General features: G+C 41.2%; 1 protein-coding gene across 24 annotated transcripts in view; it reads right to left on the minus strand.

The window, feature by feature from the left end:
- CD200 (CD200 molecule) overlaps positions 1-27,215 on the minus strand; it is a 71,567-nt gene that overhangs the window by 12,276 nt on the left and 32,076 nt on the right. For 12 of the 24 annotated variants that reach the window (XR_005986529.1, XM_041746757.1, XM_041746858.1 and 9 more), the window contains 5 exons: positions 26,401-26,819; positions 23,679-23,760; positions 19,867-20,187; positions 17,158-17,430; positions 14,976-15,083 (listed from right to left, as the gene is read on the minus strand). Coding sequence is in view for 19 of the 24 variants with exons in the window: in XM_041746757.1 (XP_041602691.1) it covers positions 14,976-15,083; positions 17,158-17,430; positions 19,867-20,187; positions 23,679-23,760; positions 26,401-26,496 (880 nt within the window). In the remaining 5 variants the exon portion in view is untranslated. Of the gene's footprint in view, positions 1-2,069; positions 6,887-8,596; positions 9,936-14,975; positions 15,084-17,157; positions 17,431-19,866; positions 20,188-23,678; positions 23,761-26,400; positions 27,149-27,215 lie in introns of those variants that run through there. The other 12 variants (XM_041746827.1, XM_041746818.1, XR_005986533.1 and 9 more) reach the window with 11 other exon arrangements.

Below are 27,215 nucleotides of genomic sequence, written 5' to 3' on the forward strand. Positions count from 1 at the left end.
GGATGTGACTGCACAGATGTAAAACCCTGACAGGTATTCCCAAATCTATTTGCCAGTTATGGTCAACATTGGCTTCCTCTGGCCCTGGAAACTAATCTTCCTGTTTGGATCTAACTGAATTATTTTTAAGCCAATCAGAGATCATGGAAAAATGAGGTGAGTAAAATCTGGGGATTTTTGAGAAGTGATTCCAGAAAACTATCATCAGAAATATGTAAATCAGAGAAAATAAAAGCATAACAGATTTTAAAAGACTCCCAATTCCAGTCCCTGAACCCGGTCCTCCTGACTAGTCAACCACTAAACCACCACTCCAATTGCCAGAGCCCCATGATTTCATAAGTCATGCCCCTTGCATTCCTGAACAATGCCAATAATCAGTTCAAGTTTTTACTTTTTCTGGGGACTCCTGGGTGGCTCAGTGGTTGAGCGCCTGCCTTTGGCCCAAGGTGTGATCCTGGGGTCCCGGGATCGAGTCCCACGTTGGGCTCCTGGCATGGGGCCTGCTTCTCCCTCTGCCTGTGTCTCTGCCTCTCTGTGTGTATCTCTCATGAATAAATAAATAATAAAATCTATAAAAAAGAAAAGCAAGTTTTTACTTTTTCTGAACTTCTTCTGGCTCTGTTTTCGGGATCAAAGTGTTATTTTCCTAGGGCTACCATAACAAATTACCACAGATTTGGTGGTTTAAAACAACAGAGACTTCTTCTTCTTTCCCAGTTCTAGAAGCTAGAAGTCCAAAATCAAGGTTGGCCACATGGCTCACTCCTTCTGACGTCTCTCTGGGCAATCAGTTCTTTACCTTGTCTAGTTTTTGGCAGCTCCAGCCATTCTGGATTAAGGCATGGACCTCATTCTCCCACAAAAGAGTCAAGTGAACTATTTAGTAACACCAAAGGCTGAAATGCTGCATTATAGGGTTGTTGTGCCTGGCAAAATAGCAATGTACTCAATAAGCACGAGCTGTTTTTATTATCATTATTTTATAGTACTTTGAAATTTTCATTGTGTGACCAGATATCTGATATAATCCTCATAATCTTGCAGTCAGATAGGTGTTATGCCAGGAAATGCAAACTTGGCAATCGTTACCTGGTATTACCACCATATTATTTTAAGGATTAATTTTTGTTTGCCCTTCTTCTTCCCCAAAGTGATTTGAAACACTTTCAAAATACATATACTTAAAAAGTAGCAAATTGGGAAAATCAGAACCGAGTCAGAGGTGAGCTCTCACATCAACCATGATGGTAAGTCAATTCCATTAACTGGCTGTCATATTTGGGCTCTTACAAAAAACGTTAATGAATTTTCTGGATGATGGGATAATGGGTTAATTCTTTGATGTCTCTATTTCCCTTGTTTTCGGTCCTTTATAACTTTTCTATAATGAGCATATATTATTTATTATCTTCACAATTGGAAAGTAACTTCTTAATTGGACTTGGCATTCTTGATATTCAAGGCAAGAAGAGTAAATCAGTCATTTAGATAATTAGAATCAGAGAAGAGGTAGTAGGTCAATTCCTTCAAGAAAGTAAGTTTTTACAGTGCTGTCTTTTACTTGAAGCCCTAAACAATATAATGCACTCTGATCTGAGAATCATTTCTCAGCAAATGCACGGACAGCACCCACAAATGCTTCTTCACTTTTCAAAAACAGCAGAAGTCATAAGTGATTCTATAACAGGCTAGGACCAGATGTCCATTAAATGGATTATGTATCCTTAGTCAATTACTCTGAAAGATTGCTGTGAAATGAGCGCATGCGTGAGTAGATACACATGCTCCCTGGATCTGGTTTGAAAATGTGCTCAGAGCTGGCTATAGTAGCTTGGAGTATCTGAGGATGAAAAATAAAATATGTATTTAAAGTTTTATATTAAAATTGGATTTTCATTGACAAAAGTCTAGAGTAAGGAATTCAAAGTTACTGACTAAAGGCAGATTTTATTTGGAAACCACATGAAAAGGCAACAGAGATGAATAGATTGTGAAAATAGAGGAGAGAATTTTCTCGCTGAGAGAAAGGCCACCCTCAAGCACCCAGTTAGTAGTTAGTAGCGAAGTCGGAGCTCAGTTCTTTATTTTAAACTTTTGGATTATGAGATTTTCAAACATTTACAGAAAACTAGAAAGAAGAGGGTAATGAACCTCAGTGTCAGCACTGATCAACATTTCAGTGTCACATTCCCTATCATCCATATTCAAGACATCACATGCCATCAAAGTATAAACTGAATCATAATCAGCGTATTTCTAAATTTTATTTCCCGTTCATGACATCACTTCATGATATTTCACAAGTTGTTTTTAAATACATGCAGATAGGGGCAGCCCCAGTCACTCAGTGGTTTAGTGCCGCCTTCAGCCCCGGGTGTGATCCTGGAGACCCAGGGTCGGTTCCCATGTCGGGCTCCCTGCATGGAGCCTGCTTCTCCCTCTGCCTGTGTCTCTGCCTCTCTCTCTCTCTCTCTCTCTGTGTCTCTCATGAATAAATAAATAAAATCTAAAACAAACAAACAAACAAAAAAACCCATGCAGATAGATTAATTTGCCTGTCATTAAGTGTCAGATTTCTCCAAGAAAATGTTTTTACTAGTACCTCCCTCTGCAACTATCTCTCAGGACCCAGTACAGTGGGGCGGCTAGAACAGTGCTTGCTATAGATGCTACCCTCCATGAGACACATGCTGATCACCATAAATGCAACTCACAGAAAGATGTAAGATGGTAAAAAGAAATGTCATGTCTCTCTCTAATAATCGTATGGTAAGAAAATTATTATATACTTACTTGTTGTAAAAACCAATCATTACAAACTTCATTGAATGACATCATCACCTCTCGTCCATCTCTGTCCAATAAACGAAGCCAAACATGAGCTCCAACTTGTGAAATCATATCTTTCTATTCATCTTTTGCCACTGTTGAAATGTTCTCTGATATCTTTAGGTTTTGGAACCTGATGAGGGTGAATGGAAATTCATTCAAGTCTGGCTTTATAAGTGTTCACTTCATAGGGTGATTCTTGGTTTTCTTTGTTTTTGTTTTTAAATCTACTTGGAGAAACTTTCCTCTCCCTACCCAAGAATGTGTTTCCGTCCCACCGTGGTCAAGATCCAAGGCAGAAAACATGTTTGCTGAAGATAGTCAAAATTATGAGAGCCAAAGAAAAGAATTCCTCAGAATGTAACCTCACATATGTATCAAACCAGATGTTTACCTGTTCACTGTGAGAGAAGCTGGAAGTACTTCAAAAACCAGTGATGGGAATAGCTTTGATCCTCATGCAGAGGGAGGAGTTCAGGAAAATTTGGGGTTCCAGTAAAGCTCTGACCTCCTGAGGCTATATTTAAACTTAGGAAATGGTTTTTCTTGGCTGAGTCAATGCCCCTAACCACTTCTATCAGGCCGCAGAAGAGTCTTTGAGCTATGTTGGAAATTGCTACTACCTACTTTTGTCTCTCCTGGTAAAGGAATGAGGCTTGTATGGTTTCAGTGAGTCACTTGACATCTCTAGGACTCAGTTTCCCCATCTGAAATTACTTCTAATGCTGACTTTCTGTGATTCCTACTCGGTCCCTTGCATAGAGACTCAAAGGGTGCTGTTCCCTTGGCATACAACAGGAAGTTTCAGCTCACCCAGAAGCATCATACCGATCAGCTCTTGACACATTAGGTCTCAAACTGTTGTTGTCCATGGTTTATACAAGATGGTGGCTGCTGGTAACACTTTGGAGATAGAACTTGGTCAAATCAAATACATCTTGACAGACCTAGAGTTGCCTTGGGCAATACATTCTGTCGTTCCAAGGGATCTGTGGATTAAAGTTAGCTCTAAGACAGAGGAGAGAGAATTATTTTCTCTGCCCGGGTAGTTCCAGTCATGTCTAGACAGCTGTGGGACTGCCTTGGCTTCTCAGAAAGGACAAATGGAAAAGGAAGATAAAATTCTAGGATCTCTTTAAGCCATAGTAATTCTCCAGAATGTTTCAAGTTCTGGCAAGGTCCTTGGGTCATGACATAGTATCAGATCTGCCAAAACAACATTAAGTCTAGGGAGAGAATCCAGGAATTCAAGGATGTCAATTCTGGCATCGTCTTCAAGGGTTTCGGAGGGCTCTTTGCCATCTCTGATGGCGGGTCGTGGCTGTTAATACTATAGAGCAAGATGGCAAAACCACATTTGGGAAGCCAATGCTACTTTCCCTCCACCACCACTGCCACCTCCTGCTGCTTACATTCCAATGAGTTATTTTGCTCTCACTGTTTAACAACAACAACAACAACAAAAAGAGAACAACATGAAGGTTTCTGCGTACCTTGTTCAATTGGAGACTTTTATTGTTTTTCATTTATCACTGTAAAACCAAGGACAATTTTATGGCTTTTTTTTTTAATAGTTGTTACATGTAGGGCAATCTGTCTGTAAGTAGAGATAAATTACTCTAAAAGAAATGAATCCTACATGGTTTCCCCCTCAAGTCAAGTGTCTTGTTTAAATAAACTTGGTAAAGAAAAAAAAAGAAAGAAAGAGAAAGCCAATGCTAAACAGAAAAGACTTTAACTTTTGTGTGGTTTATTCCCTTTGTCTCAGCCTCAGAGCAAGGAGAGGCCAAGTCATCCTGGATGGCGTACTGGGGTCTCTGCTTCTGTTGGAGACAAGCCCAGCTGGATTTTTCTTTGCCCAGCAAGAGGACGGCTCCCACTGCCAGCAGTCCTCCATCGCCCTCAGCCCCCCACGTCCACTTCTGGACAAGGGTGGGGCTGGCTGTGCAGGTGAGGAGGGATTGAAGAACAACTGAGGACAGACATGAGGCTGTGCTATTTCGATGGGAGTTCTGAGCTCACGGGGGCAGACATGCCCCAGCACTTGGGCCTGTTGAGAGACACATGGCTTCTTGAACCCTGCAGCCCCTCTGTAAGAGACTCGGTACACACTCCGTTTATAACTGAGGAAATGTAAATTCAGAGATGAAGCTACTGGCCCAAGATCACACATTATTAAGTGCCAGGAGTGAAGTTTATTATTATTTTAAATATTTTATTTATTCATGAGAGACACAGAGAGAGACAGAGACATAGGCAGAGGGAGAAGCAGTTTCCCTGTGGGGAGTCCAATGCGGGATGCGATCCCAGGACCCCAGGATCATGACCTGAACTGAAGGCAGACACTCAACCACTGAGCCCCCCTGGTGCTCCCAGGAGTGGAATTTAAAACCCCCCTTTTGGCTCTAAATCTATTATGTTTGTCCCTATGCCTCATGACCACCAATTTCTAAGAGTCTTCTTCCTACATTCTAGGTCAATCACACTTTCTCATAGAACAGGAAGATGTTCCAGTGCCAAGTTATTTGAACCAGTCCTCCTTCCCAGAATGTATTGCCATAACATTAATTTGTCCAAAAAAAATATTTATTGGCCACCTATACTGGTTGCTGGGAAAAAGCAAGCAAGCAAGCAGATAAAAATCTCTGCTTACTATCTAATGGGAGAAGACACCTAATAAATGAAATAAATAAAGCATAGAGTGTGCTAGATGGCGGTGGGTGCAGTGGAGAAAAATAAAGCAGGAGAGAGTATTTGTTGGGGAAAGGGCTTACGTGGCTATGCGGAAGCATATTCCAGGCAGAGAAGAGTAGGTGCCAAGACCCTGGGGTGGAAGCATGTCCAAATGGTGGCAAAATGAAGGAGGCTGGTGTGGTTGGCAGAGCTTGATCAGGAGAAAGAGGGGCAGATGATTTCAGGGAGTTGTCAGGCATAGCCTGATCATGGGCAGCCTTATAGCCTGCGTAAAGACCTTGGCTTCTAAAACAAGATGGGAAGCGTTTGGATATTTTGTGCAGAATGACATGATTTGTATTGACTTAGATTTTTAAAGTTGTGAGAATAGGCCAAACAAGGGAGAAACAGCAGGGAGACTAAATAAAAAGAAAGCTATGGCAACAGCCAAGGAGAAAGATAGCGATGTTTTGGGCCTGGTGGAAGGATGGGGGGGAGGAGTTGGATTCTGAAAGTATAGATAAGAACAAACAAGATATGCAGATAAGTAGGGTGTGAGCTGAATCACAGGACAAGTGGAAGGGACAGAGGGCACTGGGCCAGGAGCCTGGGATTCTCAGTTGGGAGTTTCAGCCCATCTCATGTTTACAGTTACCTGAAGAAAATCACTGAAAAATTGGGGCCTCATTTTTCACACATTCCTGATCACACAGGCTCAGATGAATGTGATGTCTGTGCCCGAGTTCATTTCCTCAGAAATGAGTCAGTTTTGTGTGACCTCATGCAAGTTCATCAGCCTGAGCAATCGTGGCAGGGAGACCGAGGTCAAATCTGGAATGTTTTGGGAGCAAATATAAAAACCAAAACCCAAAAAGGAGCATTATAGCTGTGAGAAATTAATTTAGGGAGGTTTCTTTCTCAAAAGTTCAATCTCGTTCTTGGCAGGCTAAGAATGAATAGCCACAGAAGAAAATTTGTTTGTAAAAAAGAAAACTGTTTTTGCCAAAGCTTTATGATCTCTAGGTACAATATGTATTTTGTACTCTTTGAACCTGTATTTATAAAATGTTACCTAATTGGAGATTAATACATTTTGACACACTCTCAAAATTATCTTCAGTTTTAGTTTTGTGTGAAAAAGGCTTCTTTTGGTTTCCCTTGGCTCTGAGGCAGGTTTATTACCACCTTGGAATTTTTCTAAATTTTTACCAGCAAGAGAGCTGTATGATTGAATTATTCTAAGTGACTTAAATGCTTACAACTTCCCCAATCTTACGTAAACACGCAAAGCCCACGCTGCTTCTTTCCAATTCACAAATTCAGAGAAAGCATCCTTAATTGTAACATTCTGGATAAGCGTGGAGCAGTTGGTGAGCTCCTCCTAGGGGTGAAGGGGCAGGAGTTAGAGCAAGACAGGTTTCCAGGTCACCCCTTCCTCCTCCTACCTTCATTGGTTAATACCCTCCCCAATTTTTTCCATCACAACCTACTATTCTAATTCCAAGTATCTTGATATCCTCCAAGGTAACTGATAAGCCATTTCATAAGCCAATGTAATTGAATTACAAGTGTATCTCACAGAAACTGTGTTTTTTTAATAAATTGCAGGTTTGTGGCAATCCTGCCCCTAGCAAGCCTATTGGTGCCATTTTTCCAAAAGCATTTGCTCACCGCATGTCTCTGTGTCATATGTTGGTAATTGTCACAATTTTTCAAACTTCTTCATTATTATTCTATTTGTTAGGTGACCTGTGATCAGTGATTACGAGTCACTGAAAGCTCAGATGATGGTTAGGGTTTTTTAGCAATGAAGTATTTTTTTTTTTTTAAGATTTTATTTATTTGAGAGAGAGTGAGAAAGAGAGAGCATGAGACGGGGGAGGGTAGAGGGAGAAGCAGACTCCCAGCTGAGTGGGGAACCTGATCCTGAGCCTGGGACCCCAGGGTCATGACCTGAGTGAGCTGAAGGCAGATGCTTAACTGACTGGGCTGCCCACATCCCCCACAATAGAGTATCTTAAAACTAAGGTATGTACATCTTTTTTTTTTTTTTTTTTAGACATAACATTAATGCACACTTAATAGACTACAGTATACTGTCAACTTAACACTTTATATGCACTGGGAGGCCAAGAAATTCATCTGAGTTATTTTGTTGTGATATTTGCTTTTTTGCAGAGGTCTGGAACCAAACCCACAATATCTCTGAGACACACTTGTATTAGTGATGAAGAAGGACTAGTCCTAGCTCCCTGCACTGTTCTGATGAAATAATGGAATGCTTAGGCACTGAAAAGATATCTGTTTAATAAGGAGTTTCTCTGGGAGACTCACAAAATCTCCTCATAAGGTGGTCTCCTTCCTTGCATATACTTTAAATCATCTGTCTTTAATATTGTCCCTGAGGCTGTTTCAGAGGGTCTACAAAGTCAAAACTATTGTTGTCATCATGCCAATACATCATTTGCCTTTTTCACTCTCATCTTCTCAGAAGTGTGCTATGGAACTTGCCAGATGCTACGTGATGGGTAATGTTGACATCACGCTGATGGTGATGCTAACAGGACACATGCTTGTATAGTTTTGTTTTTAAAATTTATAAGCTTTAATTACAAATGTGGTAAATTTGTAGATTTACTTCTCTTTACAAGAAAGCTCCTTGGGGTCCTCAATAATGTGTTTGAGCATGTTCTAAATTTTTGAGAACTGCTGCTTTAGTTATCCCGCCTGATATGGCAGCTGAGATACCAGGCAGGGTGGAAGGAAGCTCCTATTAGATTTGAAACTGTGTAACCTAATCAGTTTTTCAAAGGTTGGTATCAAAAAGCAAAATCAAAAGACTATATACAAGGAAGTGCCCCCCAAATGACCAGGTTACGTCAAAAGGACACAGTTACCAACTTTATGGAGCTCCCACTGGCCCGACCGGGGATATCTGATTTGTGACTTTGTGATTTATCAGAAATGTTAGTGGCATCTTTTAGCACGTGAGAGATAGGGCGGGGGGGGGGGGGGGTTTCAGATACAGAGGGAAAATATAAAGATTATCATTAATGTCCACATTTCCCAAAAAAGTATCACGAACCAAGTATTTAGATTTGACATTTATAATCATTCAGTATCTTAATACAAATATAATAATACAGAATTAAATAACATATGAAAAGCTTACTAAATATACAAATATCCAATTCAACAGTGAACACAACTTGCGTTTTAGTTCCTAGGTCACTGAGTAGAGACAAAAGGTACTGAAAAAGTCACTAATTTGGTCTTGTGATTAAGAGTTCAAAATTGTAAAAAAAAAAAAAAAAAAAGAGCTCAAAATTGTTTCACTAGTTAGAACAATATATTTAGGACAAAGGCATTTGTAAACCCATACATATTTTCTCTGCTATTATGAGAAGTTAACTCATGGGAAAAGAAGCTAGGAGGGAAAACGTTTGAATGGACTGTTATTCAGGAAACTTCCTAAATGCTTGTTTTTGTTTTATTATATATTTTCATTATACTAAATTGAGTTCACAATGACTAATATAGAACTTGATCATATTATAAATCAAATGGGACAGGAAATGCTTTTTTAAAAATGTGAGCTGCTGGACCAAGAATACTTCTTCTTCTATATAAGTAGATAAGTCAAGTTAAGGTTGTCAGCGTTATTCTGACTAGTAAGTAATGAATTCAGTTCCATAGTCATTGTGGTCAACATCACAGAAGAACACGAAGAAGAGCAGTGAAACCAAGGGTTCTAGAAAGACCTGTTACTAACCAGGCAATGAGTTACCTCATAGAGTGACTACCATCACCAGGTGATGAGGAAACAAGACTCCTGGACCTAAGAACAATATGGAAGAAGAGATGGAACAGCAACAGAAAGGTAAAAGGTGGTTTCAGAAAAGTTCTCTGGTCCTTAACACCTTCCTGTGTTCTCCGTTCTTTTTTTTTTTTTTTTTCCATTTCTTTATTTCTTTTTTTCCTGGTGTTACATCAATTTTTAGAGCAGAATGGCAAACTATCAGGTCCAGATTTCTAATTTTCTGGATGCAGCTGTGAAGCTCATTGAGCTACAACGATGAACAAAGGGCTGCCATCAGGTAGAGCCCGAGTCAGCCTCTGAGTTGTGGCTACCGATCCAAAATCCAGGATCCTTTCGACAGCACAACGCTGCATTGCTTCACATAATCAAGTCCTACAACAGACTTGAGAGGTAAAATGACTTCCTTTTGGAACTCCCAGAAGTGCTGGGTAGCTTAGATGGCAGTAGAAAATCTTGAAATTCTTAGGTCTTTTACCCCTACCTCTTCTGTTCTTTAGGTCCCTTAGAGAAGACCCTTTTCCTCCTGCCTTCCTCCTGAGTCAGATTCAAGTAGACCAGGGCATAACTTTCTGGGTTCTGAAAACTTTCAGGGTGTGATTCCTCTAGGGCTCTGGATAAAAGAAAGATCAAGATATTAACTTCAAACATTTATAATGCCTATCCTAATACATTTGAGGATAAATAACAGAAAGGTCAGTAAGCATAGAATATACCTGGGCAAAGATAAGGACATTCCTGACCCAACGTGATATGGGAGACTGTGACTCTTTCTAAGGACATAGGTAATTCTAGGAAATAATGTTTTGGAGAATCACTTAAGACTACAAGCAAAAAAAAAAAAAAAAAAAAAAAAAAGTCAAAAATATTCCAAATAATCTACACGTGTCTTATTTATAAGACCTTCAGCTTTGTTTCCTGTAGATACGAACTTGCTGGACATTGGGCTGGGAGTGGTCACATAGTGGACATATGGAGGGCCTTTCAGGGCTACCAGATTTCTAAGACATAAACTGAAAGGATGTAGACCTCCCCACAAGGCATGTAGTCAATGAAGGAAAAGACCCGGGATTTTTATCTTGGTGCCACCTCTCATTCTCTGTGTAACCTTAAGTAATTCTTTACCAGAAACTGTAATGTTTTAAACCTCCCAAAATTCCAGTATCCACTAATTGTGGTAAAAGACCTAGAACAGCTCAGGCAAGATTGCCCAGGCTTAAGGTTCTGCTAGTAAGTGACTTTGTAATCAGGTCATGACATGACATGACGGATGGCATCTGCACCCATCCAAGGGTAAACTCTTGTAGAAAAATATGTTGGAATGCAAGATTTCTTCCAGCAATTTTGTCCTAAGCAGTTCAATAAAGATTGCCTCACACTTTTCTCATCTAAAGCACCACATTTCAGGACACCTAGGTGGCTCAGCAGTTGAACGACTGCCTTCGGCTCAGGGTGTGATCCTGGAGCTCCGGGATCGAGTCCCACATCGGGCTCCCTGCAAGGAGCCTGCTTCTCCCTCTGCCTAAGTCTCTGCCTCTCTCCTTCTGTGTCTCTCTTGAATAAATAAATAAAATCTTTTAAAAAATACATTAAATAAGTAAAGCACCACATTTCTTCTGCTTGGAGCTATGAGGAAACTGGGTTAGGGGTGCGGGCTGCCACCCATGCAGCTTGCGTCAGGGAGACATAAGTACACTTATTACGCAAAGATTCTTATTATTTTCGAAACAAATAGTCTTTGTATTGTCCTTCCAACTATTACCAATTTCACCATCACAAGCTATTTATTGGGCACTTCTGTTATTTGTTATGGCACTAAGCTTAAAATAGAAGAAAGTGACACGATTCCAACCAGGACATAGAGTTTTAGTAACACTGCCACTGTTACCTCCAAAAGAGCCCATTTACAGATTACATTATTACAAAGGGAAATGAATGAATTCAGGGTAATTATACAGATGATGAGGATGAGGGAAAAAAACCCTCCAGACACTTGAAGAAAAAGTGAAGTTTGGCATATGCATTTCATATGAGTGTCTAAATTTTCTGTTGTTTGCCAATGCTGCCTCGACTCCATCAAACAAAAGAAAACTGGTACTCAAAATAAAAATTTCAAAAATTGAGGTGGTTAACCATCTACTAAGATCTGCCCCCAAAGTGAGGTTAGTTTCTGAGAAGCAAGTGATCACTGGTGGGTTGATTAATGAGAAATCAAAGGCTATTCTCAAATCCAAACTTAACTTCATTGTAGTCTATGTGGAAGGGACAAATTTATGACATCAACTGGGTTTTAATAGAAAGAACTATTATTATAGAATGGTGGAAAATTTCCCTAGGAAATTTTATTTTATTTTTTCACTTTCTATTTTAGTAATAAAGAACTAGATTCATGAAAGAAAAAGAAAATAGGATGTTCTTTGAAGACACATCAACCTATTATCATACTGTTGTTGTCTCATGGGCGGTAACCATGATGATCCCATCAGGAATGGCACAGAGAGAAACTGCCTCTATCTCATCATAACCTTCCTCCAGCATGTACCTTTACTGGTGAAAAGAACACCACCATTCTCTCTGGCATTAAACGGAATCACAATAAAAAGAGAGTCTACTGTTTCTACAAAAATAACATCACCATTACAGATCACTCCTCTATCCCAAAACTACAAACTTGCTTGTGCTTTTGTGAGCAATGACTAAGGGATTTTGTTCTAAAATAGACTTTGTTGTTGCTGTTCTTATTTATTTAACAAAGAGTCGAACCTTATTTAACTAGATTTGTCTTCCCACTGGCTGGCTTTCTGGAGATGATTCTTTTCTACTTCAGTAAATTCAAGACTTAATTCAGCCACCCTCTCCTCATTGTCTATCCATGAATTTTGAACACAGGCACATACACATTCACACACAGTCAGTTCCCCTTCTTCACTTCCTTATTTCTAAACACAGTGCCATTTTCCCAGTCACCAGGCTCAGAAACTTGGTGTCATTTTTTTTATCATGCTTCCTGTCCATTCAAAAGTTTTATGTGTTTGGGTGATGATGGAAAGAAAAAGAGAGGAAAAGAAGAAAACCCAAAGTAAGATTAGGAAAGATAGGAAGCAAATGTCATAGGACCACCCACTTTCATCACAAATTGATAATCAGAATTTGGTACTTAAAGAACCTTAAAGTGTCAATATCTTCTAGGGAAGGGTTTCCTTCCCTTTCTCCTACTTTTTTGTATAATTTAAGTTTTGGTCTTGAGTGTTTAAGTCTCCAGTATTACTGGCACTTAGTTTTACTAGCTATTTAAGTATATGGGACCAAATGATCTGGCTGTTTTGTTTTGTTTTTTTTTTAAACTAGCAAATTTTTGAAACTAGTAAAAAACTTCAGTCACCCAAAATATGCCATTGAACATCCGATGTGATTAACTAGGTTAGTCGTATGTCATGAAGATATCACCAATAAATGGCAATCCCAGTGCTTGCAAGATTCTATAGAGGTTCAAGTGCTTATTTCATAAATGAGAAAAGCCTGAGAATAAAGAGAGCTGACTCCCTTTGCTTCAGGAACTGGAAAAGACCTTGAACAATTATATTTCCCAGGAAACCCAAGACTTACTTAATGAACAAAGGACTATTATTTTGCAAATGCCCCACTCTAGTGGAATTTACCTTGGACTTGAATAGATTGTATTATTAGATTCTCCTCCAACAGGGACTTTTTAAGATGAATTTGAACACTTCGTACTTTACTTTTCAAAAGAATATAGCAGTAACAGCAAGCAAGGACTAAAATAAATGCAGCCCAATAATGCCTTTCAAGTCAGGACTCCAGGGCATCATAGCTGGAAGAACATTCTGGCAGAGGTCAGCAGACCAAAACCAGGGTTCTAGTCCTAAGCCTCTTGTTAACTAGCTGTGTGACCTTAGGGAAGGAAGTCCATTTCCCTCTCTGGCTTCGAATCCTACTTGGAAAAAATGAAATGTTTGGATAAAGTAGAATCAAAGAGCCTTCTGCCTTTGACATTCTGCAGAGCGCTAATGAATTCTAGGGCTTATGTTTATATGCAATAAAATGATCTGATCTGTAATCTTCTCTTCCCACAGAACAGATACTTTTATCTACTTTTACAAAGGGGTTGTTGAAACTGAAGATTTGTCGCTTTTTTTTTTTTATAAAATCACAAGAATTAATCTGGTGTTTATATAAGGCTTATGCAAAATTAAGTGTTCCAAAAACCTAGAACATGAAAGATAGTTGAAGAGACACAAAATAAAAAGGGAAAAGGGGTAGCGGTTGAGTGAAATTTTTCATAGAAATTTAAAATAACACTCTAAACCAACAGGTGTTTTTTTTCTTCTCTACAGGAAAAAACTCTTATCAGCCTTTCACCCTTGGAAATCCCCACCACAAACACCATAAACTGCAGGTTTCCATTAACTTTAATAAATTATGCACTGCCTTATGAAAACAAAAACATTAATTCTCTCTCTCTCGCTGACTCCTCTTGTTTTAGAGTGTCTCATTTTATACTATCTCCCAATGTTTCAGACTCTGCATTTATGAGATACTGAAATTACAAAAAGAAAAGAATTGAGGGACACCTGGGTGGCTCAGCAGTTTAGCGCCGCCTTCAGCCCAGGGCGTGATCCTGGAGTCCTGGGATCGAGTCCCACATCGGGCTCCCTGCATGGAGCCTGCTTCTCCCTCTGCCTGTGTCTCTGCATGAATAAATAAAATCTTAAAAAAAAAAAAAAGAATTGAAAGCATCAGTTTGAAAATCTATCCATTCATCCCATGATTCATTCACTATTTTAATTAAACCTTCTTGAGCATCTAACATACATAAGACACTGTGATAGACATTGTAGAGACAGAAAAATCTATAGTCTATAAGGACAGAATGACATGACATATTTATTTATTTTATTTTATTTTTTATTTTTTTAAAGCATTTTATTTATTTATTCATGAAAGACACACACACACACACACAGAGAGAGAGAGAGAGAGAGAGAGGCAGAGACACAGGCAGAGGGAGAAGCAGGCTCCATGCAGGGAGCCCGACGTGGGACTCGATCCCGGGTCTCCAGGATCACACCCTGGGCTGAAGGCGGCGCTAAACCGCTGAGCCACCCGGGCTGCCCGACATGACATATTTATAAGTACAGATCACCTGTATGCTACCTATAGTGTTTGAGACATAGCAAGAGTATAACAAAGAAAATACTATCTAATTAGTGAATATACTGGACTATCTCAGAGTCTCTTACTGGAGTAGCTGGCCTGAGGAGTGCTATCGATAGAAAAGAGATTGTCCTCGTTAACACGGATTGGAACAAGTGCGTGTACTTGAGACTTCTTTCTCTAGTTTTGCCATCAGCTGCAGTGAGTGGATAAACATTTTCCACATTTCCTCTCATTAACCCTTCCTCTTAGTTTACGCATAATTAGCCATGAAATGATCTTAGCAAATGAAAAGCAGAAGCATCCAGCTTAATATCCAACTACAAGAAAATGACCCCCACCAAAGTGTCCTAAAATACCAGCACACAACAAACAAAAGACATTGTTGCCATCCTTACTTACCATCTTTCTGTGTCCCTCCCAAATTGCTATTAAAAAATCATTTGTTTCCTTGTCTGTATGTTCTGTAATAACTCACCTCTGTCCTGGTTCCGACGACGTTTCCAGTATAATAAGATTGAGATTAAGACCAGAAGAATTACCAGGGAAACAATACTTAACAACAGCGGAACAGAAAACCAAAAGCCTATAGATGGTGAAGGGGGGAGAAAAGAGAAACAAAGTCATAAGTGGAAACTGTGAGGCAAAAAGTGATAAAGCAATTCTTGTGATGAGTTTTTCCTTAAGTTGAGCTTTCAATGAAAATTATCCTTGAATATATGCCGACTGAGATCTCTGTTAGTGGTTCCACATTATTTCAACAACATCTAGTTAATAATAGTCTAACTACATGCTTTATGTGGTTACTATCTCATAAGAGCTTTGAACATGTAACTTCATTTAATACTCAAGACAGCACAAGATTTTAGGTATTATCACCTCACATATAAAAACAAGAACAACAGAACAAAAAAACTGAGGCCCAGAGAAGCTAAGTAAGCCCCAAATTAGCATCGTAAGTGTTAGAACCAAGGCTTGCTCAGGGATCAGTTTGCCTCCAAAGCACACATTCTTTGCCATACAGTCCATTAAAGTAATATATTTATTGAGGAAGCTGTGGAAAATATAGAGAAATATGAAGGAAAAAAAACATGTATTTCAGGACTCCAACCCCAGGAGTAACTCATCTCAATGTTTTTATTGTATTTCTTCTAATCTATGTATTTGTTATTAAATCTCTTTCCAACGGTCAATAAATGCGGCTCCTCAGCGTCACTCTGCACTACTAAGGCAGGGGGAGAGTTCCCTGATTCAGGAGTTTCCAGCATCTTCCCCATACTTCTTTTTAAATTTTTTTTTTAATTTTTTATTTTATTTTATGATAGGCACACAGTGAGAGAGAGAGAAGCAGAGACACAGGCAGAGGGAGAAGCAGGCTCCATGCACCGGGAGCCCGATGTGGGATTCGATCCCGGGTCTCCAGGATCGCGCCCCGGGCCAAAGGCAGGCGCCAAACCGCTGCGCCACCCAGGGATCCCTTTCCCCATACTTCTATAAAGGGATTTGCACATCACAATTCAATGGAGCACCTTCAGACAGAGAGACGTGTCTAATTTCCATACTTCCAGTGCTTGATATGCTTGAAGCATCGAAGACTTTCAGTGATGTTCACAGAACAAACATGGGACACCTGGGTGGCTCAGCGGTTGAACATCTGCCTTCAGCTCTGGGTGTCATCCCAGGGTCCTGGGATGGAGTCCCGCATTGGGCTCCCCAGAGGGAGCCTGCTTCTCCCTCTGCCTGTGCCTCTGCCTTTTAATTTGCGTCTCTCATGAATGAATGAATGAATGAATGAATGAATGAATGAATACATAAATTAAATCTTTAAAAAGAATTTACAAACTATGGAAGTTGAGTTTGGCATTCTTGGAAAAGAAGACATGTTCCTTTTCAGGTTTTTGTTTTCCAGGGAAATTTACCCTCTGCCTTGGCTGAAAATGAGGATCTCTTCACAAATGTCCAAATCTAACCTTGCAAATCTTTTGACTAAATTTACCTAAATGTCGACTTTTTGATTAGTCTGTTTTTTTTTCAAGGACCCTCTCCTTCCCCCCCCCCCCCCCCCCCCCGCAAATGACAACCGGAAATGTTCCCTAGAAGCTACACACCAATAAGGCATGCAGGGGAAACCAATAAGGCATACAGGGGAAACTTTTTCTAGGCTTCATTGCTTAAAATGCTCCCTGAAAAAAAAAAGCACCAATATCTTTTTAGGAGGCTTATTACAGAGAGCCTCAGTCGTCCCGGGGGTGCACCGGTGTGCACCGTAGCTTTATCGCACACAGTGGTATAACTGCCCATTCTGTGCGCCCATTCTGGGATAGGAGCTTTGTGAGCCCAGGGCCCGAGTCTCGCTTACTGTGCCAGTTCAAGAGTCCCAAAGCCTGCGATAGTAGACACTCTGGAAGTGTCAGCAGCATGGGAAACAACAATAACAAAAAAATGCATGGGTGGATCTCAGCAGAAGTATTTGGTATGTGGCCAACCTACCACACTTACTGAAGTAAAACTTTCTCAACTCTGTTTTTCTTTCCTTACTTACTCCATTCTCTCCCTCGAGCTCCTCTGCTAAGTGGCCAAGAGGCTTTGCAGAACATTCAGCACCTTCCAGGTGCTGATGGCAGACGCACCCACAGCCACCTTTGCCCACCTTCTCTTACCTTTATCCACAGTCTGCCTGAGGCTGGTCACTGTCCCCAGGTGCAGAACCTGGCAAACCACTTCCTTCCCCACTTGTCTCTTGGGGTCTTTGACATGGAGGACGCTTGTGACTGATGTGGTCCCATTGGGGTGCAAAAGAACCTCAGTACTGTTTTCAATCTCTGACCCAGCGACCTTCCAGGAGATCACAGGTGCTGGGCGGGCATTGGCAAAGCACGTGATATTTAGCTGGTCTTCGAAGAAGCTGTAGTGAAGAAACACTGTGGGCTGTACTGGGACAAAAAAAAAAAAAAAATGATGGTCTACCATGAATTAAGCACCACATGCTCCTCAGAGGCTGAAGGAAGATCTTTACAGAAAGACACTGGTGGGGGGGAGGCCTCAAGGGATAAGGTGGCCCATCCAACTTGAACTGGGCCTTCTCAGTTCTTCCTGTGTCTAAGCAATCCTCTGGCCAGAAGGATGGAAACTGGCCTAGTACAACCCTGTAACAAGAAAAATCCTCTTTGTAGTTTGCAGGGGAATTAGCTCAATGGACAGAGGGTGTCTTCTTTCCCAAACAGTCTAGAGCCTACTTATTCTGTTCTCCTTTTCCACGGGCAAGGCAGCCATCTCTGACTTCTTCTGGGTATCCCTCTCATAGTCTGACAATGGTCCCCAGTCAGCGCTTCCAGACAGGTAGCCTGTGCTTCTCGGAAGCCCCGGGGCAGCTTCAGAACAGAGCCCGTGGGTGGGCTGCTGCTCAGAGGTGGGCCTTGGTCTGCTTGGAGCTGGACCAGGGAATGAGATGCAATGGAGGAGACTTGAAAAGTCCCCGCTCAGAATTATCTATAGAAAATGTAAATTAGAAATTCACTGCTGATAACCAGAGAGTCACAGAATGACAGCTGGAAGGACCTTGGGGATCACCTTATGGAGTTAAGAGGAAAATAACGAGTTTATGAGAAAAGGATATTATGTTAGTTCAGCTGCAACCCTGTTCCCTTTCAAAAGTCCCTTGACTAGCGAAGTCATTATCAGTGTGTACTTTCAATGTGTAGTTTATCTCTGCTAAGCAAATGCAAGCCAGCTTTCCTGTGGTTGCTCTGGAGCCTACAAGATAACTAAAGGGCAAGAGCTAAATGAAAACCTGGTCTGTGCTTAGAGGTTCAAGAGGCAGGTAGGTGGCAGTGGGCTGGAGGAAATATGGAGCCAAAGGACTGTGGCTTTTTTCCATAAGATTACTAAAGTCACTGGGCTCGAGGGGAAGAGAGATAAAAGTGAAGGAAGGCAAGTATGGTTGGCATGGAGACTGGGTGTCAGGGCTCTCTGGTATATCAAGAGATGACTTCCATGAAAGCTCTAAGGTGTGGCTGGAAAGGCTCAGTGTGGAAAAGAACTGGGTTACTAGCCAGAAGACGCAGGGGAGCCTGGTTTTCAGGCAAAAAATAATACAAAAGGTTATAAGTAAAGGAGGAGCCGTAGAAAAGAGAAATATGAGGGGAAAAAAGAAGAAAGAAGAAAAGGTAACAGATGGGAAGCTAGGGGGGCTAAGTGGTTGAGCGTCTGCCTATGGCTCAGGGGTCCTAGAATAGAGTCCTGCTTCTCCCTCTGCCTGACTGTCTCTGTCTCTGACTCTCTCTCTGCATCTCTCATGAATAAGTAAATAAAATCTCAAAAATTTTTAAAAAGTAACAGAAATGAGTATAACATGACATAAGAAGAAAAAAGAAAAGTGAAGAGGTAGGAGGAAGGATGAAAGGAAAGAAGGGAAGAGTGGAAGGTGGGGAAAGACAAAGAGAGACAAAGAAAACAAAAGAAACAGAGTCAAGAAGAAAACCTGAGGTAATATCCTGCAGAGAGGACTCTTCATAGGCAAAATAAGCAAGAGAAACCTTTCTCTAGTGTTGCCATCCCCCCCTCTGCACTCTTGTCTACTGAGCCTCCTCTTACCCCTGTCCAATATTCTTGGTGGGCTCGCACTCTCACTTTCACATTCCTAATAACCCTGTCTACATTTCTCTTTTCCCTTCTAAAACACCCACCAGGTGTGCCATGGTCCAAAGTTGCCCCTTACTCCCACTTCTCAGTTCTCAATCTCAGCTATGTGTCAGTTAAAAGTAAAAGAATCTTCTCAAACTAAGCCTCTTGGATTGTAAAAGAATGCTTATTATACGGTTAAACCCCTAGTTGGCATCAGGTTATGAGGAGCCTCTGCCATATGTCCCCTTATCAATCCCGAGAGAATTTTGGAGAGACAAAATGAGAGGGACCACTGTAATTGGCTCCAGGTGAGCCCAATCTGGCCAACATGTTAGATTCAAAAATGGTAAAGCTGTTAGAGATTCCACACATGATCTATCAGATAAATAAACTCTGGTTCAGAGTGGACAGGACTCTTCCAAGGCCACATGATGGCTAATGGCAACGCTAGGTCTGAATCACATCACATTTACGGAGAACCCATCATCCTCACCATGGTACTTAATTTACTCTTGCTGACAACATGATTTCTCAGAGCAAAGATCCCTCCACGCAGAGATTCAATGTAGCCCCGTGAACTTTCCAAATAACCACAAACACGGTCATAACAGACATGAAAGGCTCAGCATCTTCTCATGAACCTTTCTGAGGTTAGGATCCTGAAAAACTAGGCCTACCACCACGTTCCGAACATTGTGGAGCATAACACGTCTAGCCAGAGACAATGTATTCTCGGAGATCCTCACCAGAGAGGGTGAGGCAGGCTGTTCCCGAGATCTTCCCAGAACCAAAAGTGTTGAAGAGGCACTTGTAACACCCTTCATCCTCCAGGGTGGTATTCCAGAAGGTAATGGTGGAGTTCTTGAGCTCCAGCTGGGTGACATTTATCTTGTCCTTGTAGGCAGGCTGGACCACGACCCCATGGTTCTTGCTGAAGGTGACCATGTTTTCCAGGCTCACAGGCTTGACTTTTTGCCATGTCACTATCAAGACTTCCTCGGGATTTTGCAGAGAGCATCTTAAGGAAGCAGGTGTATTCAGCAGCCTTTTTTCGTCTTGGGTCACCACTTACATGGAATCATAAAAGAACATTTATATTTTAAAATTTAATACATGACATACGCACTTTTCTGATTAAAAAATGCATGTTCAAAGCTCAACATAGAAAAGATAGCGGATAGTGCAAAGAAAATATTTACCTACATCCTTGACACTGCTAGAGAAATGTGGGTTCAAATATGTTTAGTCAATCTTTAAGAGTAACAAAGTAAAAAACAAAAACAAAAACAAAAAACAAGAAAGTAAACTCTCAGTGACTAGAAGTTGTGTGAAGAACCCCTGTAAACTGGAAGTAGGTAGAATGCGGTTGGAGATGAAGACTGCCAGAGAGAATAGAAGCATCACCAAGAGGGCTCGTGCCCAGAGGGGTAGAAGCAAGAAAGGGCCCATGGACAATTGGCAGAGTGATTAGTTTAAGTGCAGATGTAGCAGCTCTTCACACTCTACACACACACTCTACAGGGGGGGCAGCGAGGTGGCGTCTGCCTCCAGGAAGCAGTGGTGAACACAGGGACATAAGGAAGAAAAATGTAACAATAAAATATAAAACTGTGGGCAACCCAGGTGGCTCAGTGGTTGAGCATCTGCCTTCAGCTCAGGGCATGATCCTGGAGACCCAGGATCGAGTCTGGAGACCCGGGATCGAGTCCCACATCGGGCTCCCTGAATGGAACCTGCTTCTCCCTCTGCCTGTGTCTCTGCCTCTCTCTCTGTGTCTCTCATGAATAAGTAAATAAAATCTTTAAAAATATATATATATATATAAATATGAAAATAATATGCTTTAGGAGCCTGCACAGGACCAGATGGCTTTGACAACCAGTAACAGTCTACCCATTCCCACATTTTTACTTAATGCAGTGAAGAATATAAGGCGTGATAGTAATTTCTTCCCCCTCCAATGCTGGCTCTTCATACTGATACAACAGATGATTCAGTGGGAAATCTCAATATAATTAGGCAGACATTTGAGAAAGCTGACACAACGAAAGAAGAAAAAACCTCTACAAACCCAAGAACTCCTACCAAAAGAAGTTACCATAAATTGATAAACACTTTGATACGAGTAAATGCGATATCTTAAGTGTAAAAAGAAGCCAGCATTGTAAATAGTAGAAAGTAGAGCTGCAGAAAGTGACAAATATAAAATCTTAATGATTTGGCTGACTTAGTAGACTGGACGTCACTGAAGAGTAAACTAAGTAGGAAAAGCAGGTCATGGAATTCTTCCAGAATGTAGCACAAAGAGATAAAGATATGGAAAAAAATTAAAGAAAAATTCAAAGACCCGGGATGTTCTGGCATCAGACCGTTGAGACTCACAAGAAGGCAAAAAGAAGAATGGGAGAAAAAAGCGCTGGAAGGGACAAAATGTATTTTTCAAAATAATAAAAGGAGCAATCTAAAATAAGATATATTCATTATAAGCCTTTATATTGGGAAGGCTGGGTGGCTCAGTCAGTTAAGCATCCACCTCTTAATTTTAGCTCAAGTCATGGCCTCAGGGTCATGGGATTGAGCCCCACATTGGGCTCCGGGCTCAGCGAGGAGTCTGCTTGAGATTTCCTCTCCCTCTCCCTGCCATGTTCTCTCTCACTCTCTCTCTCAAATAAGTAAATAAATCCTTAAACAAACAAAGGTTTATGTGTCTAACAACCTAAGTGAAAAGTATAAAAGGCCATAGAATTGCAAAGAAAAAATTTTAAATGCACAATGATATTGGGAGAGTTTTTCAATAGTTTGCTCAGGATTTTCAATTCCATATATTAAAAGATACATATAAAGCAAAAAAAGTCAAATATAAGAATGAGAAGATTTGAAAAGTGAGGATTTATACATAAATCATTACATATATGTTTAGGTTTTATATATGTGTGTGTATATAGGAATGTATTTATAAACTTTTACCCAAAGAGAACATATAATCTTTATAAATATTCCCCTAGATTGAACTTGAAATAGTGTAAGAAAAGCTCTTACCCTATGACCTTGAACACTGTCCGCAACGCAATCAACAAAAAATTTGCATACTTCTTTGAACTCTAACTATACCAGATACCATAGCAAGAATAATCAATTCCATCAATTACTATAAAAGACAAGGAGATATAATGTATTAAAATCCATAGAAATTAATAAAGCCATTTTCAGAGGAAAATATTCGATCCTAAGGAAGCAAGAAAGATGGAAAAAATGAATGCACACATATATCCAAACATCTCACTCCCCCAAAAGATAAAAGGAGTGAATTAACATAGATAAAAGCACAAATTAATGAAATGGTACACAACATGTAGACCTAATCAAAAATACCAAAATCTGTTTGGTTTTTTTTTTTTTTGATGAATAACATAGAGAAAACATAGCTAGTGTGATTAGAAAAAAAAGAAGCACAAACAAATAAACAATATCCTCTCAATGGCGCTTCCACAACGTCAGGGATGAGAAGGTAGGCAGAGCAAGAGATACAAATTGAAGCCACAAGTGCTACGGAAGTATAGTTTTCGGGAGGTGTACTCTTGGTAGATGTGAAAAGTTCTAGAGTCTATACCTGTTGTTGGGGTTTTCTGAAGGTTGGTTGAGATTTTGCGGAGCAGAGATTTGAAGAAATTGCTGCTCTTAGAATGGAGAGTAGAAAAGGAACCAGAGCTAGGGTTTTAACTTCTTAGGTGATTGTCCTACTTGACAATGGAAGAAATAATTTAGTGGAAAGTTTACAATTCTTGGATGCTTCTATGGAATTCCATTTAGATCTCCCCCACCCCTCGCACCCTACCAGTCGGTTGGTAAAGGCTCTGCTGTAGATGGTGTGAAGCCTGCCCTGTCTCTACCCGTGAAGGCTGACGGAGAGCAGCATCACATGCAAGGTGATAAAAGGTCAGTGGCAAAGTGAGGGGTGGCTTCCCCTGGAACAGAGAAAGGCCTGGCACAATTAGGAAACTCAACAGATAAGTGGACAGCACAGGCATATGCTTTATATAATAGACCATGAACCTATGTAACCTCTCTATTTCATTATTTTCCACTGTTTTCTGCAAAAGAGGGGTACACCCAATTTAAAGGCTTACTGCCAGCTTATCTTCCAAGAAGGGTATGTTCATCCATCCTCCCCAGGCATTTCCATATCTTTATAAACATAGAGAATTACATTTAGATAATATTTCTTTTTTTTAATTTAAATAATATTTCAAACTTATTTGATTTGACAGGTGAAAGACATCTTAATCGAGAAAGACATCTTAATCGAAATGAATTTTTTCATGTCTGGTTTTAGCTATGGAAACAGTTTCTAACTATTCAAAGTGTTTTTCCACTTTGAAAACAAAAAATGTGGAAAGCAGAAAGAGCCACTCCCAATCCTCCAAGCAAATTACATGTTTAAATAATTCAGGCAGACAAATGAACTAGCACAGCACAAAACAACAGTAGCCAGATGTCTGTCTCCTCTACAGAAATTATGCTTCCTGGACTCCAGGCAGGGGAACTGGTATCTTTTTACCTTGCGCCCTGCACAGCATCACTGTTGCCAAGAGCCAAATCAGTCCACAGGTAGACAGTTGACAGAAGAGCCTCCTGAACACCTGAAGACAGAAAGCAAAGCACAGAAATGGGCATTTGCATGTGGATCAGAAGCTAAGGAAGCTTCGGTCTCATGGCTACTTGAGGGATATGCTGCAGCTGACGTTTTAACCACCAGATGACTTTGGTTTTGTGGATGCAGAACCAGAGACTATAATGGAAGAAATAAAGGAGTGTGCTCAGGATGTGGGAAGAGAAAAGCATGACTCCTCTGTAATGGCAATCCCTAGCAATTTGAGGTCTTGATTTAGGGCCATTATTGTCTAGGGCAAGGCCTCAAAGATGGGGGATGGCTGGGGGAACAAATTGCCCTAAAAACACGGAGAAAACACAGAGGCTACAAATGCTAAACAGCACCCACTTCCCAAATAATCCACATCTGTTAACATTAAAGACATAATTCAGGGGCAACCACTTTCCAGAAAGATAATGACTGCCTTGGCCTTTGCCAAAGTAGATTCCCCTGCAAGTTCTGCAAACTTTATGTGAATCACTCCTTTTAAAAAACAGTAATGTCCAGGGGTGCAGCTGGTTAAGCATCTGACCTTTGCTTTCAGCTCAGGTCATGATCTCAAGGTCCAGGGATCAAGCCCTGTCTCGGGCTCCGCACTTAGCACAGAGTCTGCTTGAGATTCTCTCTCCCTCTCCCTCTGTCCCTCCCACTTGTGCTCATTCATTCTCTCTCTCTCTCTCTCTCAAGTAAATAAATCTTTTTAAAAAGTAGTATTTATTTATTTATTTATTTATTTATTTATTTATTTACTTCGTTGCTTTATTTTCACGTGTCTGGGCAGAAATCCTTGGTATTCTTACATGGTAACATTTAATGCTATTCTGGGTATCATTTATTACAAAATGAGAGGATAGGAAATAGATCAATTAACTTCTCTCTATAGTGGCCCCATGGATCCATTTACTTGGTCTTCGTGCATGTGTTCATGAGGGTAGAGGCAAGAAATAAAACTTTTCCCTATAGTTCTCTATGATAGAGATGTGGAAGAAATGTGGGTTTCTCTGTATTTTTCTTTAACTGAATTTCATATTGCCATTTCAGCTATAGAGGTAGAGACTTCATTTCGGCCAATATCTCATAATCTCTGTCAGTTGAGCCCCTACCACTTCAGCACCTCATAATTGTCCCAATCTCTGGCATTGCATCTCCAGGCTTAGAGACTCACACATTGCCAAGCCATGGCACATGGCTACTAACCCTTGGTTGCAACCATCTATCCACAGAAGTCCCTGAGACAGCTGCGTTCCCCTCCAGTCATGTCGTCAGTATATCAATGTTACTATCTTAGGCACTGTATTAAGTGGTTTAAATGCTTAATTCTCATAGTAACCCAATGAAATAACAGTATTTATTTATTTAGCGCTTACTTACATCACTCACTAGTCTTGGGCACATTTGTGCAATTAAACCTTGGGCTTATACAAAGTGTCTTCTCTTACTCTCTTTTGTTTTGATTCCATGCTCCCAGGTCCTCTCTGTGTTAGGCCAAGGAAAAATCTACAAGCTTTCTCTGCCTAGACCCCCATGTATCTACCCATGTCCAATTTATGCTTTCCTTGTCATGATGAGAAGGCCGGTCTCTTCCCACAGATCCCCACCCCCACTCCCAGGAAAGCAAGGTGCAGGTGTTTTCCATTCTTGGATTTCAACACCTCCCTGTACGTTCTATTTACCATCCTCCTGAACTCCCTCCCCATTCACAGGGACCGGGCACAGGGCTGCCTTTTCAGAACACAAGATCGTGTCTGAATACAGATTTTATTTAGTCCCTCTTTGCTCTCCCAGCCTAGAAAATACTTATTTCCCTTAGGATCAAGAAAGCTGGTTTCTCCATTGCCTGCATTCTTCCCCTCTGGAATAATGTATGTCCTTGGGTTTTCCAGCATTTAGGCTTTAAGGCTCAAGTGCTCAGGCTCTTGGCTTCCAAAACGAAAAAGCCTTCTTTGGCACTCAAACTCCATGCCATTTTTTTTTTTCAACCATATGCCCCTCTCTCACATGGAAACCCAAATCCTAGCAAAGATGATGAGGAATGCAGAACGGATTGGCTCTCATAGTGAAAATCTGTGTTTTAGGATAACAGAGAAAGCAGATGCACACCTAAACACACTGGGTAGGCTGGGAGCAAAGAATTTTTAAGAAAGAAAAGGAAAACACAACGATGGTGGAAGGGAATTAGAAGGAAAGCCTTGCTATTAAATATATACATAATTATTGTGGCTGATGAGCCGGAGTTAGCACAAATACCAGATGTATGGGCTCCGACAAATGACTTCACCACTCCAAGATGCAGGCAAAAATAAAATCACCAATCCTTCCGTTAAAAAAGACTAAACAAGACAGCACATGAAATGTGCCCAAGACTAGTGAGTGATGTAAGCACTAAATAAATACTATTGTTATTTCATTGGGTTACTATGAGAATTAAGCATTTAACCCACTTAATACAGTGCCTAAGATATAGTAACACTGATATATGTGAGGTAACCTAAAAAAAAATAACATTTTCAAAAAAAAAAAAAAATCCCATTAATCAAATCACGTATAGGGAGTCCAAAATGGAGAAAATGAAGAAATCCAATTCTACCCCTTGCCAAGCGGGCCAGAGTTCCCAGAGGCCTGGTCTTACCTGGCGGCCGGCCCCCTGGCAGGTAACTGCTCCTATCCATGCCTCTTCCCCTGAGTTTCTAGGAGCAAATCCTGATCCCATGGCGCGTAGTCGCATGGACTTGGAAAAATTAACCTCTCTGCTTGTTTTCCTTATTTGTAAAATCACAGAAGCATTCCTCCTCTGAAGGATGGTTGTCAAGATTTAGCAGCATCCAGGGCGCGGAGTAAACACAAGCTCCGAGGCCACCATTCTCCTTTGTTAAGGAAGATACTGAAATAACTGGCCAAGCGGTCTTGCCAAGAAACCATATATGAAAAAAGAAAACAAAAGCAAACCCGAGGTATTACTCGTATCTGGATCTTAAGCCTTCACTGCTGCCATCCCAGGGGACCGAGATCCTCGAGATCCTCGTCCAGTCTGCGGCGCGTAAACAGATCCTGAATACACAAAGTGCCTGTGTCGCCTGGATACCCTGGCCTTTAACCCTGACTCCTCTGGTCCCTTTCTGGGCTCCCCGAGCCCAAGGCCCGAGGATGGGGGAGGCCGGCGCCCCCCGGGCGGAGCGAGCTCCCCGGGCGCCAGGGAGCGCTGGATTCCGCGGCCCCACCCCCGCGGCGGTGCCCGCGGGACCCGGCGCTGGACCTGCCAGCCGCCCCCGCCCCCCCCAGACCCAGGACCCCCGCGAGCCCCGCGCCGCCGGCTCCCGCCACGCCCCGTCCCCCCGCTGGCCTCCCTGAGTCCCCCTGCGCCCCCTCTGCACTCCCTGAGCCCTCCCTGCGCCCCCTGCGCCCCCGATGCCCTCCCTGCACCCTCTTGCGCCCCCTCTGCACTCC

Source organism: Vulpes lagopus, chromosome 1 (assembly GCF_018345385.1).
Source record: "Vulpes lagopus strain Blue_001 chromosome 1, ASM1834538v1, whole genome shotgun sequence".
Lineage (NCBI taxonomy): Eukaryota > Metazoa > Chordata > Mammalia > Carnivora > Canidae > Vulpes > Vulpes lagopus.